Genomic DNA, 15,543 nt, shown 5'->3' on the forward strand with positions numbered 1-15,543 from the left:
TTTGGAACATGGCTTAGCATTTTTTTTATTTGCCACCAAAAGAAGTGAGTCTATCACTTTATACAATGCTGTTCTAAACCCATTTAACACACTAAATACATTAAATAATGCTGACACATTAAATAATGCTTTTATGCTTGAAAAGAATAAAATCCTTTGCTTTGACAAATGGGTTTATATTTGCTTGGCTTCCCTAATTTAAAATTCAGGAAAAATTAATATAAACCTTGCTTATCTTATTCTGTTTATCATTTTTATGCAAATACTTTTCTAACAGTTCTTTGGTAGACAGACAGTTCTTTGTATTTAAGATGTTTTATAGCCTTTTCTCCTGACAGGCAGTTTTGAATTTTCTTATTTTTGATACTGTCCAAGAGAACTCCTCTGATGCTTTCAGGCCTTCCTAGCACACCAAAGATGATAAATAAACCCAGACAGTCCTCTCCTATCAAATTATAGAATTCTTCCATTTTCTCAAATCGATTGCCACCACCCCCTCCCCAGAATACACATCTAACACCACATCTTTGTTGAGCAGGTCACAGGAATTAGATTCAGCTGTGGACATCTGTAAAGTCTGTACAGCCAGCTGAAATAGGATTTCCTCATGAGAGCCCCAGAATGTCCAGATCCAATTAGCCCCAAACAACATGGCCTGATTCTTGGTCATTTTGTTTGTAGTACTCTTCTCATCCATTCCATTTTCATGACAGAAACTAATAAAATGAATTTAAAAGATCTCATGCAATGCATTGGAATTTAGGGACAATTTATTTTGAGGATCTTCAAATCCAAGACAGTCTTTCAGTTTCTGAGCAGCATAGACCACAGCTTGATTAAAAATGTCACTCATAGCATTGAGATCAAGCTTGAACTCCTGTGTCACTTCTTGGGATGATTTCTGGCCCATGTTCTTGGCAATAAATGACTTCGAAATTTCTAAGAGATGCTGTCAAGATAGATTTTCTAATAGAAATTTCTAATGAGATGCTGTCAAGATAGATTTTCTTCCCCACAAAACAGACTTTGTAGATACTCATTAAGTTGCACTTGTTATTCGTACATGGTCATCTGTTTTCCAGCTCTAAAGTAAAGACTATATAGCCTAGCATAAGATGATAAATTATGCTTCCTGGTTTGCCATCTGGGTGTATTCTGTTTGGATTGACTCAGACTTGTTAAAGAAGGTTTGGTAACTAATATACATACAAAGTATCCAGGATTGTCTAGAATTCCATACTTTTGTTTTTATCTACTTTATACTCTCTAAATTTCCTTCCTAGACAGTTTCAAATTTTTAGATGAATTCATATTAGCACCTAAATTCCACTTAAAATATTTCTTTCATTGTATTTTTTTTTTACTTTCTAAATATTAAAGATGATGCCAATGAGTTTATTTTTTTATATTTGTACTTCCTTGCACTACAACCACCCACATCAGGTCTTTTTATTATTAGCAGTAAAACATTACAGGTTATAATCTCACACTTCTATTCTTTGGCATATATTCTATATTTCTACTGATTCACAAAAATAATCCATGGAGGTTGTCAAAAAATTCCAAAAAAGACTAAGAATTGGAATATATGGAAGCTTCCAATTAACTTTTACACAGAAATACCCAGTAGTGTATTGTTTGTAATTTTTTTTGAAGAAAAAAATAGTTCAGAAAAAATTGTTAGCTAGATTGCACTAAATGAAGCTAATTTGGCATTTATATTATTCTCCAGATATAATTTAGGGCCATAACAGGAAGTTGGTAAGTTTTCCAATAAGTAAAATGAATGGCTATTTGAATTTACATTAAAATATAAACATAGTACTTTAATAACAGCTTCTGATGCCATTATAAAAAAAAAAAAACTTTTGGTAGGGTTAAAGGTAATATAATAATATTCTGATCAACTCATAGTAGTTACAAATAATCTAAAACTACAAGAATTGAAAGAATGTCTTGGTGACAAATGAAAAATTTATGTTTTTGATATTTAATTAAATTTACAATTCATGTATCCTAATAGTATTTATGAACTCCCTTAATTTTAAGATCCTTGAACAGGATTATTTACCAAGTTGTTCTACTGAAGAAAGGAATAAACTAGCATGACATTTTATGTACATAACATTATTGGTTCAAAATTTTTTCTAAACCTTAAAAAATATAATGGCAGGCAATATTTTATTTGAAGTTTTTTCTTCTCTTTCCAAAAAACATAGGACCACTATACCATAGAACAGTTTGGGCTCCATTTAATATAACAAAATTGGCATCACAAACTACTTTTCCAGTATGAGAATACTGAACTGATTGAATAGAACTTCATTTTGGGATTAAACTTCAAGGAAGTTATCTATTTCAAAAGCTCCACTCATTGGTAATAGGAGGGTTTATAATTAAAATATACTAGGCAACTTATTGGTAGGTTTTTGATATGGTAATGTGTTTACAGAAGAAAAATAAGGAGTTTAATATTATAAAGTTTTTTTTTTAATTTTGAAATTCTTTCTAAATAACTCCTTTAGAATAATAATAATATATTTTTTTTTAAAAGCTATTCTAGTTGCAGAATAAAAAATAGCTCTCAAGTTCTTCTTAGGTGAAAGAATTCAGGATTTGAAGTCAAAAGCTTAAGTTGCATAATACTCCAACCCATGGTAGAAAAATAATTTGGGGATTTCAGATTCACTAATTTATCTCATCACTAATTATGACACAATGGTCAATACTTGTCAGCATTTGGTAAGGTAAGAAAGTCTTGAGTTCAAAAAGTCTAATCTTTCCAGGTACCAGTTGGTACATTTGCAAATGATATTATATGAAAAGATGTCATAAAATAAAAGTTCTGTTTGCTGTGATTAATGTATGTATACATGCTTTAGAAAAATGTACAAAAATAAGATAGCAATAGTAAAAAGGCATGTAAGGACATAACCGTGACATTCAGGTAAACATATTTAGTTAAAGGAATTCTATGTATTGATGTTTAGAAATTTACCAGTGATCACTTAATTTTTGTCTAAAAAAGCCATAGTAAATGAAATGGAATACTTAACAATCCATTTTCTTCCAAAGTCATCCACCAATGTGAAGAACAACATAGTAACATCATTTAAAAAGCAATACTTTAAATATATCACAGAATTGTACATTAAATAAAGTAAAAACCATTATATTACCACTCAACAGTATTTCATTGTTCATGGCAACTTCAGAATAGGCACCTGCCCCACCCCTTCCCTTGTCCCCTTAAGAAAAAAATCACTTCCAAACAAGTAGAAGTGAGCACACTAAAATGAACAATCTGTAGCCTAGCACATCTCCTGAATCTGTTTCTGAAATAGGACAGAAAAAAGGAATCCTAATGGGTACCCAGCTATCACTATCACACATTGGAGTCTTCATCTGTAATACTAGCACTAGGAGAACGTGTGGCAAAGTCTTTAAACATGTCATCTTCTTTCAACATATGCTGGAAAACAAAGAATAAGAGTCATACTTGTGAATCAAAAGCTCAAGAATTGTAAAAGCTTAGATTTGTTCGGATTTAAGTATGTTAGATACTTACTGTTAAATTGTTGATGCCTTCTGAAAATGCCCCTATTTGCCTTACTGTTCCCTCTGAATCTTCCATCTGCATGAAACAAATCATTCAGAGATATTTGGATTTCAGACAAATGTAGCAACTACAAACAATCTAATAGTAATACTACATATTGCACCTAATGAATAGGTGTGGGTATGACTTAGATCCAGAGGAAACTGTAGTAATATTAAATGGGGCAAATTCAACCTTTACACACAAGTATTTTCTCCCAGAATTAATCTATAGCAAGCAATCACTTCTATCATCAATATATATACACATAATTAATATCTTAAGAGCTTTTAAATATAGGCCCTTAACAAATGTTTATTCATTGACTGGGTGAAGATCATTTAAGGAGAAAGGTGACTGATTATTAACCAACTATCTATAAGTAGACCAGGAAGAGGAAAAGGACTTAAACTATATCTACAAGGATATAATTATGAGGAAGAAGATTTTTATTACAAAGTTAATATGAAATGTATCAATAAATAAGAAAAGTCAAGAAGATTACAATGAGAGATCCCTCAACTCTGTTCTACTGTCTTTGATAAAGGCACCAAATAGTTTTTTGTTTTTTTTTTATTTGAGTGATCATGATTTCCTTTTAATCTGAAAAGGTCATGGGTGTAACCTGAATATCTCTGGCTTCCCTTAATATTTATTCATATGATGATGTTGATAATAGTATTTATTTAATTCCTATTATGTTCTAGGCACTATACTAAGTGATTTACAAATATCTCATCTGATCCTCACAACCATCCTATTATCCCCATTTTTTTCAGTTAAATTGAAATAAACAGGTTAAATAACCTGCCCCTTTGGGTAAATAGGTAATAAGTGTGTTTGGCAAGATGTGAATTCAGGTCTTCCTGATTCTAGGTCATAGGCTCTATTGACAGTACAACCTCGTAGCTGCTGTGTAAATTTTCCAAAAGAGAGAATAACTTTGACATTTGTGCTGGGAATAATATCTGTTAATAGCATTATTAGAATCTATTATCTATCTAATAAGCAGAAAAATGTTACTAATAAGCTCAAATCAAAACATAAGTATCATATCTTAGAATGCCATGTAGTATCTGAATAACAATTCACAATCTCATTTACCTGTTCTAGTCTGTCTAAATCGTCATCATCATAAAGACAAATGTCCAAACTATATCCTTTTTTGGCTGCATTTCTTGATGCCTGTCCCAATTCCATTGGGCATATATATTCCTCCATTTCTTCTTGTTTCTTTTTTCTTAGATTCCCAAAATTGCTGAAAGTGAGTTTCTTTGGCTTTAAAAGAAAAATGTAAAGTTAGTAATTCACATAATAAGATCATTGACCTGATATATTCGATGTTTAAGTATGAGGCATTTATAGATAAGAAACTTATGATTAAAGTCACTAGCTTCATGCTAGTTTTTATCTTAAATTTCATAATAATCCTTAGACAGGGATAGGCAAGTAAGTATCTGATATATCTCTTCCTTTCTTTGGATGGTAAGGACAAGGAGCCAGGAAGGATTTGTCATTAGATCTTTATCTCCATTTAAGCTTATTAAAAGTATCTTGCTTGGAAAATTAAAAGAGAAAGAAATAGCCTGAACTGGACATGAATCTAATATCATTTAAGAATGCACTTAAATTGGCAGACATTCCTAATAATAGTTTTTTATTTTTTCAAAATAAATACAATTCATTTTGTTGATTGCCTCTTGAAATCTTACTGATTAACTCACTGATGAAGTTCATCAGGCAGCTGTTGTTAAACAAGGAAGTGCCCTTCTTATCTTCTGGAAAAGAGCCTGGAAACTGTAATACTTTGTTCTAAACTACACAGTATCCTCGTTAGCAACAGAGATTATAACACACTCCCCTAATGCTTGCACCTTGTAATTTTGGTGAAATAATAAAGGTTCCATTGACTAAGATCTCTTAGATTGATGACTCACATATGTCAAATGCTGTTCTATATATTATTTAGGTAAATATAACAGTTACAGACTAATATTCTCCTTTATCATAAAAGGAATAAGGTCCTATTTAACAGGATGCCCTGATTTGATTCCATGTATAATCTTGGTTGCTTAAAATACTCAGTGATAGAAAGCCAAACTTACTTTCACTTTGGCAGTAGCTGTTAGAAGTACATAATCAGGTGATTCCATTGTCTCACGCTTCTGATGTTGAGCCTCCACACCAATCAATAAGTTGAAATGGGTGGCCAGATGCCTTCTCAAGAGTGTTTTATTTGGTGGAATGTTTAACAACTGAGCCATTGTTTCAACATTAAAACGAGGCTCTAAAACCTGTAAATAAATTTTTGTCCATGACATTAAAAACCAGTATTCAAGGTGCAGCATGTGTCTACACATACATAATCAGTAGAGAAGCTTTTAAATACAGCAAAGAGTATTAACATAGAGAATAGTGGCTAGGTATTATACTAATCCAAATAGGCCAAGAAAAGGAAATGAATTTAAACTGTACTCACAATTATATTAACTAGCTATAGGGAAGAGTATCTTAGAGTAAAAGATTATTCTCCACTAAAATGTAACAGTAAGGAAATTTGCAATCAAATCAAGGCTACCATTATTTCTGGAAAGGACACTGTTTTATTTACTTTCCCTATCCTCCTAATACCCCAAGGAGATAAGAGGTAGAAGGCAGAAGCACCTAGGTGGGAAATACCCTCGGGTGCTCCAGGAGTCTAACACTCAGGACAGTCTCTGATACCTGGCTTCCCAGCACAATGTAGGGTACAAAGTCAACTTAGGTAAGCAGAGATCACGACCTTTCTCCTTGAATGTCTTCACTCAGATGTCAATTGTCAGGTCTGGGGTACAAAGGTATAGATTCCTTCAGTATACGGTAGGTTGGACTAGACCTAGACCACTTTCAACTCTTAAGAGTCTGTGATTTTCCCCTGAAGATCTCTAAAAATTGAAGCTGTCTGAAAGTAGTTATATTTCTCCCTTCAAGCAATTGCATGAACTAAGTAATTTTAAATACTATGAGAATTCATGTTGGCAAACTGATCAAAACAGAAAATAACATGCTATATGTAATTTTTTAAAATGCCTATTGTTTCTGTTTATCAAATACACTTTAAATTGAAACATAGCTTTACCATGAGTCCACCATGTACACCACTCCCTCTCAAATTTGGTGCATACTCTGCCAAATCTACAGAACGTAGCCATTCCATTACTCGATGATTGGTCCACTGAGAAACTTCTGAAGGAGTGATATTATTCTATGGGAACAAATAACCATTGAAATTTTTACTTATTGACATACAGGTTCTACCCTTAATTAACTTTTCCTATTTTGTCAATAATTCCCACCCTGTCTATATAATCAAATTAGCCCCTCCCCCCATACACACACACACACACACACACACACACACACATATATTTTCTTTGGGTAGTAAATGTATTTGTTATTTACAACAAAGATTAAAGTAGTCACCTTTTAAAGCATTTTAAAGATACAAATAATTTAAATTTCCTTTATTAAAAATTACGCTATATACTTTTTTATATGTATTTCACATTATTTCACTCATTATATACACATCCCATAAGTTTATAAGGTTACAGCAAAACATTACCATTACTATGAAATACAATGTTTTAAGGGAAAAGAAATTGCCCAATACTGCACAAGTCTCCTGACTCCCTAGTCCAGCATTCTGAAAACAGAAAATTGTTATTGCTTTGGGAGTGGACTCACTCTCCTCATCTATAATATAAAAGTGAGTTTAAATATCCTACAAGGTAAAAAAAAAATAAATAAATAATTATATATATATATCACCTACAAGGTTTCTTTCAGCTCTATAATCTATAATTCCCAAGAAAAGTTTTTTTTAAAGTATCAATATGGAGAAAAGTAATATAACAACACAGATTTAGAGTTGTAAAATACATTAAAAGATCATCTTACCCAGTCTCCTCACATTATAGATTAAGAGACTGAAGCTCAGAAAAATTAGGTCTCATGTATGATGTAAATATTAAGTAATGTGGTTGAAATTCTAACCAAGGCTCTCTAATTTCAAGTCTAATACATATAAATGGGAGAAACTATAATTTTTTTTTCTTAAAAGTTTTGAGAGGGAAGGTATAGAGAATTTTTGTCGTTACTTTTTTTTTTTTTTTTTTTTTAACAGAACAGGCTCTCAGGTACTTGGCAAGTACAAACAGACTTTGGTTATGTGCTTTTAGCCTTAATAGCAAATGTTACCTCATCTGATGGTCGCCTCCGTAGACAGTTAGGTTCAAAGTTATTTATCCTTAATACCTGGATGGCTCTTTTAATACTAAGATGGTGTAGCACGCTAACAACCTTCAAAGTCAACAAATCATCCTGGGAAGGATAAAAGGGAAAAAATTACTTAGTACATATGCTGGATTATAAGAATCTTCCCTTTACCAGAAAAAAAAACCAGACTTTAAAGTCAAATTCTCTATTTTCTTAGACGCTCACAAAATGAAATCCTCCAAGTTAGTGGAGTATCCACTGCTATACTTCCAAAGTCTCTTTCTTAACTAGTGAAGAAAAGGAAGTTTCTAATAGCTTTTGCTTATTATTACTTTTTCATATAAATTCCCTAACTTTTGAATCTTTGCCACCATCCACTCAATCCATAAGAGATTGACTACACTATGTGAAAAGGAATAAAAAAGTTATACTCGACACATCATCTTACTGATGACAGATATTATAATAAGGAGAGGAAAATAAGTTTTTTAACTGCTTCAGAGTTGTTATATTAAAAAAAAAAAAAAAAAAAAAAAAAAAAAAAAAGGAAGAGGACATGGAACATTCCTATTTTCATTTCCTGTGGTTGCCAGTGAAGGAAATTCTAAGTTTAACTAAATAAGTTTTCTTGCAAGATAGCATCTTCATATATAAGGGACATAAAAACATATTTAGCATATTATTCTTCAAGGATTTTGTTATCCATGGCAAAATATTATAACTTATACCATTATTTTTATTTTACTAAATTCTATCAAAGGGCTATAAGTCAAGAAGATGCATTTGTTATCCTTAGATATCACTGGGACTTGAACTGGAAAAAGAGATTTAGTAAAGTCATATTTACACATTAAAAATTGCTAGTGAGTAAATTCATCAACCTAAAATTTTACAAGAAAAATTCTACAATGATCAAGAGTATGCCACTCCCAAGAACAAAATTCTGAAGTTATAAATATAAACACTTCTAGGAAACAAGAAAAAGGGGGAGAGTTGTCTAAAAAGACTCACATGGGAATGAAGAAAACTTCTAAAAGACAGATGGAAAATGAAAATAAAGGAAAGTCACAAAATATGAATGCAAAAGAGTAGGATAATTTTGTGATTATGTCAGGAATGCCAAATCCTACAAATAACAGAGTCCTATTATGAACAGCATCATAAGGGTAACAAAATGAGCTTTGACAGCTTTGCTAGTGAAAAGAGGAAGAATTACTTACAACAGTCATATAATGTAGCATCCGACCATCTACCCTTCCTTCATCAAACTGTGTTTTATATTGGGGAAGACCAATGTCATCCAACCACCCTAAAAAAAAAAAAAAAATCAACATTATTAGTTTTTCCTTAAAAAACTATATAATATGTATTAAGAAGTCTTATAATAAGGTCTGCTTTCCTGACATTTGAGAAACAAAATTAAGCAAAATCTTTTATAACACTCATAAAATCTTACTGGTGACCCAGTTGAAATCTAATTTTCCATGATTAGTTTCCTCTTCAGATCCCAGGGCTTGTAGAGCCAGCTGTAGCTTCTTTCGATGAAGTGAATACTTAATTCCCAGTTCCTAAAAGTATAAACAGATAACTTTATTTCATAATTTTAGCAGCAAGAATTAGATATTTTTGAAAAATATGAAAATTCATTTCCCCAAAGTGAAACTTTCAAAATCCCAGGCCTACATAGAATCATAAAAGTAGCTCAATCTTGCTGGCTAAGTACAACATGTAGCTCAATACTTGGAAAGACACTTTGTAAAAAGCACATCCACCAGAATTTAAGAGTATTTTAGATTTTCATTTCTATGTAGGTTTCCTTCACAAAATATCTGTCTGTAATGAGTATTTTCCTCATTATTTTATTCAAAATATTAATACCACCAATCTGCGATTTTATTGGTAATCCACCCATGTAGATTCAAACCTCTCTGAGACTCAGTAGATGGTTTTGTGAGTAATTCTGTCCAAAAAATTCAACACCTGGTGGCCAACTTTTTGGTCATAGGCTTTTACAAAAATCTCTGGTAGAATGTTTTTCACATAATCATAGACACTATGACTAAGCATACAAAAAACTCCAAAACTTTTCCAGCTTGGTAGGACCTGCCAAAGTTTGCAGCCCTATAGCACATAGAGGAGTTTAATGAAACCTGAATCGGAAGCATCTTTCTTATAAGATGGAGTTTAGAAATTACTATAGAAGAGGCAGGGTAACTGGGAATGGGGGTGAGGAAGTTGACATAATTGTTATGGTCATACATTATTTAACATTTAATGCCCCCACTGATTTAGATGGCATCTTAAAGGCTTAGTCCTTACTTTCAAGGAGACAAAATCCTATGGACATGATATGTATATGGAACATGACACACAGATTTACTCAGAAACTTTATGCCTTTTCTTATCTCAGTTGTAGACTGCAAAACCCTAAACATATATAAAATCAAAAGATAATTTAGGTAGGTAAAATAAAACAAAGCAAAAAACTTTCACCTTTTCTAGATCTTGCTGAGATGCCTGCAAGAGAGTTTGCCCAGATGTAATCCAGTGTTTGCCTGAATTCATGTATGAACCTAATCCTTGGTCCAGGAGCCAATTGCAAACCTGCTCTTTTGTCCATTTGGCAAATGGCATATCCAAGTCACTAATAGGAAAATGGAAATATTACAAATGTAAAAGTTTAGGATTTATATTTTAACACTAAATATTATTTTTACTGACGATGCAGCATCCTTTTAATCATTCCCATTTAATAAATACAGGCAAAGAATAAAGTATGATTCTTTATTTGAGAAAGAAAATGTGGCTCTAGAAGGCAGCCTCTTAAGGGGCTGCCTTCTAGAGCCACATTTTCTTTTTTTATTATAGCTTTTTAATTACAAAACACATGCATGGAGAATTTTTCAACACTGACCCTTGCAAAACTTTCTGTTCCAAATTTTCCCCTCCTTCTCCCCAGCCCTTCCCCTAGATAACAGGTATTCCAATACATGTTAAAATATATGTTAAATCCAATATATGTATATATAGCCATACATTTATCTTGCTACATAAAAAAAAATCGGATCTAAAAAAAAAAAAAAAAAAACCTGAGAAGGAAAACAAAAGTGCAGGCAAACAACATCAAAAAGAATGAAAATGCTATGTTGTGGTCCACACTCAATTCCCACAGTCCTCTCGCTGGGTGTAAATGGCTCTCTTCATTATTAAACAATTGAAACTAATCTGAATCAATTAATTGTTGAAGAGAGCCACATCCATCAGAATTGATTGTCTAGTCTTCTTGTTGCCATGTACAATGATCTCCTGGTTTTGCTCATTTCACTTAGATCAATTCACATAAGTCTCTCCAGGTCTCTCTGAAATCATCCTGTTGGTCATTTCTTACAGAGCAGTAATAGTCCATAACATTCATATACCATAATTTATTCAACCATTCTCCAACTGATGGGGATCCATTCAGTTTCCAGTTTCTAGCCATTATAAAAAGGGTTGCCACAAACATTTTTGTATATGTGGGAACAGGACGTTCCCTCCTTTAAGATCTCATTGAATGGTACTTGGCACTGTACTAAAAATTTCCTTAAAAATAAAAGTATTATTTTATCATTGAAAAAAAAAAAAAAAAAAAAAAGATCTCATTGAATGGATATAAGCCCAGCAGTAACATTGCTGCATCAAAGAGTATGCACAGTTTGATAACTTTTTGAGCATAGTTTCAAATTTAAAGCCACATTTTCATTTAAATCTGAAGCAATATAGGTTTAAAATGAAAATTTCAGTGTGGGGCATTCAGCCAAACACATTGCTTAAAAAAAGCAATCAAGCAAATGGATGGTACTTTTTTTAATCCTTCCCATTTCTTATTTAAGTTTTAACAGGGGGAATAAATCCCCCAGAAGACTGAAATACACCTAAATCCAACTGTGATAACTTTAGCAGAGTTATGTTTTCTCTTCAGAAATTAATCAATGAGAAAAAAAATTAAATGAGAATATAATAATATGCAGTTAAAGGAAAATTAAGGGAGAATATTTTAATTCTTTAATTTAATATATTTAAACATGCAAAAGGAATTCCTACTTATAAAGTTTAGAGATGACCTTTTTTCTATAGAATATTTGCACTCCATAATTTCCAGAAGACATTTATAATAGAGATTCTCTGCTAAGGGTAAAAAAAAAAAAGCAAAAGGTACAGGAGACAAAGAATACAGTCCCTTACCATTGGTATAAATCTTTGTTTTCATGTTTTGGACCAGGTATGTGCCAATTCCGCCCTCCTTTTGGCAATAAACCCGCTAAGCAGCCCAAGAAAGAACCCAGAACTGTGATGCAAGTATAAGGAAACTATACAGAATTATTTTAGAAATTTAAGAAATCCTAAAAATCTTTCAATTCTACTTTCACAGGCTTCAGTAGGTATACCATACAATAAGACATTCTAATACTTGGGCTACTGATATGGCAGCTTGATCCCTGGACTAACTCACTAATCTAGAAGTTCTTTACAGTATCTTATCATCATCCTCCAAAGAGAAATAGGTGAAAGATGATGCAAATGAAAATGGACATTTCGCTAGCCACTTCAGTGAACAGTGTCTTCAAAGGTATTGAAGACATCATTCTCTTTACTTATCATCACCACCATCACCATGATCATCATAATCATCACTAACATTTAAATAGCATTTATTATGGGTCAGACACTGTGCTAAGTAGTTTACAATTATTATTTTATTTGATGCTTAGAACAACTCTGTGAGTAGGTACTTTTTTTAAAAAATAGCTTTTTATTTTCAAAATACATGCAAAGATAGTTTTAACATTTATCCATGTAAAACTATGTGTTCCAAAATTTTCTCCCTCTTTTTCCTTCACCCCTCTCCCCAAGATAGCAAGTAATACAATCTCCACCTATATATGTTTGAATAGGTCTGGAAAGCACTATTTCTACCAGCTTGTTTTGTTTTTCTTACCTGTTAGATTGTCCCAGGTCTCTAGACCAACCCAGACGAGGTCCAGCAGTTGCCCTTGTTCCTCCTCTTTTGAACTCGGGCTCAGACATATCATCTGGATTGAAAGTGGTAGACTGGCTCCTCCTAAGTCTAAATAATTGACAAAACAGATACAATAATGTAAAATGTCTGAAAACCTTGTACCTTACAGATCTTGAGAGGAACATTTTAAATCAAATTATATCTTGTGGTGGTTTCCCCTTTTTTTTCCATATGCCTCAAACTAACCTAAAATGGTACCTTACCCTGTCCAACCTTAGTTGTTAAATGGTCCATTTATAGCTTTTTTTTGTTTTGTTTTTTAGTGAAGTTAGCAAATATTTGTTGAGTCTCTCCACTTTTTGTGAGACATTCTCTACGCTATTTGTGAGAAATTTAAAAAAAAAAAAAATTCTGAGTACTAGAGCTGTTCATGAGGAGTCCTAAATTTCTTTCACTTACTTTCCAAATAACTTCATGATACCCCGGGATTTCTTTTTGGAGTCTGGAGAAGGTGGAGATATCTGGAAGGGACTGATGCACTCTACATCCTTTCCTAGGGAAGACAAGCCAGCCAGAGCTGGATCCTCAGTAGTTTCCTTTTCTGTTTCAGCTATTCCAAGAACAAAACAAAAAGACTCATTGACTTGAAACTGGTGGAGGAAATTCAATCAACATTACCTTATTTAGTTTTCAGGAACATACAATCTCTTCTATGGGCATTCTCAAAAGTTGCCATATTGTAGTTACCAAAAGAGGAACCAAGAACTTGAGTTCTTATCTGGAATCAACTATCTGAATAGTAAATTAGCTTAAAAATGAAAATAACTTAGAAACCCTAGATTAAAAGGGTTATAGAGGTACCATGCCTTTTTTTTGGGGGGGAAGGTGGGTGAGTTGGTGAAATATCTTGAACCTGTCTACTCTATTCTCTTGAAGATCATCAATGATTTCTTTTAGTTTTTACATCTAATGATCTTTTCTAGATTTTTGTCATTTCTGCAGCATTTAATTCCTATTAAAAATCATTCATGGAGAAACTTCCTAACATTACATTATACTGATCATTGTTTGTCTTGGACCACCTTGTCTTTTTCTCCTTTACTTCTTCCTCCTGCCATTCCCCATTGTGGGCATTCCCCAAAGTTCAGTTCTGAGTTTCTTTTTGCCTTTCCCCTTCTCTCTGCTCTCCTTTAATGATCTCATCCTTTTCCATGGCACCAACTATTAAATCTGTGATAAGTCCCAAATCTCTACCTGTATATAGGACTATTCATCTTAGCACCACCCTATTTTCAATTTCCTCCTACTTGTTTGCACTTCAGTAATCTTCAATGACTCTTCAAAAGCAAATGTCCCAATTATGTAAAAAAATCACTTTTTATTTGATTCTAATCTAACATTTAAGGAAAAACTGAATTCTATTATGACTGTTGCAGTGTTTTGGAGAGAGTGCAATTGTATTTGTGATCTTTCACTGGAAGAACTCTCAATCAACAAATTACATGTCTCCTTATGTACTTGTGACTACTTTTTATATCTAGACAATGCCTTGAGATATCTATAGACTTTAAATTATACCAAAAGTCATTTCTTGGATTGTTTTGAAATTGACTTATGAAAGCAAAATTGCTTCTTTGATAAAGGATTAACTTGAAAGATGGACATCCACATGGGTCTGGGGAAAAGCAGCCCATCCTGATGTTTCTTGTGCTCACATTCCCAATAGCCTTAGGTCTCCCAGTAGACACTAATATAAGGAGTATGGATACTCCAATGTAACACTTTACATTTTACAAAGAAAAGAAAATATTATCCAGAAAACACTTCAATAGCTGTTTGAAGAAGATCAGAGAAATTGCAGAGGTTCATTTCCTATTGAAGCAAAATGGTGATGATAATGTTATTATGGATAAGCAGTTTATATCTCTCAGCAAAACCAGGATGTATCTAAAGAAAGGGGCAAAAACATTTGAAAATAGACGATAGAAGGGTCAGGTTAATGCCTTCCTCCCTGGCCCCAGCACACACAGCAGTGCTCAGTCTGGCTACTAAAAAATATAGCACAAGATAAGTCATTTAGCTTCTCCTGAGTATATATGTTCTACTTTTACCCTAATCTACACTCACAGCTAGGGAAGTTTACACATTAAAATGGGGATCTTATAAGAAAAAAACAAAGACAGGTTTTAGTTCCTCCATTGCAGCTAAACTAGGTAAAGGGATATCCTTGGAACAGATTACCTTTGCCTTTCTCAATTATAATAGTCCAATCTCATTTTTATTCTTTATTTTTCTTTCTGTTTTGTCTTGCTACTTGAAAGTTAAGGTACCTTTCCTGCTTTTCTTCTCAGTTTTACTTCTTTCTGTGATCAAAGTATTTGTCTTTTGAGTCTCACTGCACAAGTTTTCTCCAAAAATTCCCCAAAAGTATGATAATAATTCATCCCCTAAAAGATCTGAGATAAATCTAAAAGTATCAGCTGTGGGATTTTCCAAAGACTTCTCATCAGCTGACACTATTTCTCTAGAAAGTCAAACTTATATGGAAAAGATCAAAGAGCCAGAGATAAAATGTTTAATAATTTCTCTTCTCACTAAGGATGTTTTTGATGACAATAATGAATGCATAAAGCTATCTAAGCCACTAAACACTCAAGATGAAGAAAACATGGAGATAAGGTTGGTAAAA

General features: G+C 32.7%; 2 protein-coding genes across 6 annotated transcripts in view; both read right to left on the reverse strand.

Moving 5' to 3' along the window:
• REP15 (RAB15 effector protein) lies at positions 1-1,050 on the reverse strand. Its single transcript, XM_074270678.1, is given in 3 exon segments — positions 1-314; positions 316-488; positions 491-1,050. Coding segments are annotated over 3 exon segments (702 nt in total). The 5' UTR covers positions 911-1,050; the 3' UTR covers positions 1-205.
• Positions 1,051-3,108: 2,058 nt separating this feature from the next.
• PPFIBP1 (PPFIA binding protein 1) overlaps positions 3,109-15,543 on the reverse strand; it is a 218,261-nt gene continuing 205,826 nt past the window's right edge. For all 5 annotated transcript variants that reach the window (XM_074270676.1, XM_074270673.1, XM_074270675.1 and 2 more), the window contains 11 exons: positions 13,314-13,464; positions 12,834-12,962; positions 10,349-10,499; positions 9,312-9,423; positions 9,076-9,164; positions 7,838-7,960; positions 6,717-6,842; positions 5,704-5,892; positions 4,703-4,876; positions 3,569-3,634; positions 3,109-3,472 (listed from right to left, as the gene is read on the reverse strand). In XM_074270676.1, coding sequence (XP_074126777.1) covers positions 3,386-3,472; positions 3,569-3,634; positions 4,703-4,876; positions 5,704-5,892; positions 6,717-6,842; positions 7,838-7,960; positions 9,076-9,164; positions 9,312-9,423; positions 10,349-10,499; positions 12,834-12,962; positions 13,314-13,464 — 1,397 coding nt within the window. In that variant the 3' untranslated portion in view covers positions 3,109-3,385. The remainder of the gene's footprint in view (positions 3,473-3,568; positions 3,635-4,702; positions 4,877-5,703; positions 5,893-6,716; positions 6,843-7,837; positions 7,961-9,075; positions 9,165-9,311; positions 9,424-10,348; positions 10,500-12,833; positions 12,963-13,313; positions 13,465-15,543) is intronic.

This window comes from Sminthopsis crassicaudata, chromosome 5, assembly GCF_048593235.1.
Source record: "Sminthopsis crassicaudata isolate SCR6 chromosome 5, ASM4859323v1, whole genome shotgun sequence".
Lineage (NCBI taxonomy): Eukaryota > Metazoa > Chordata > Mammalia > Dasyuromorphia > Dasyuridae > Sminthopsis > Sminthopsis crassicaudata.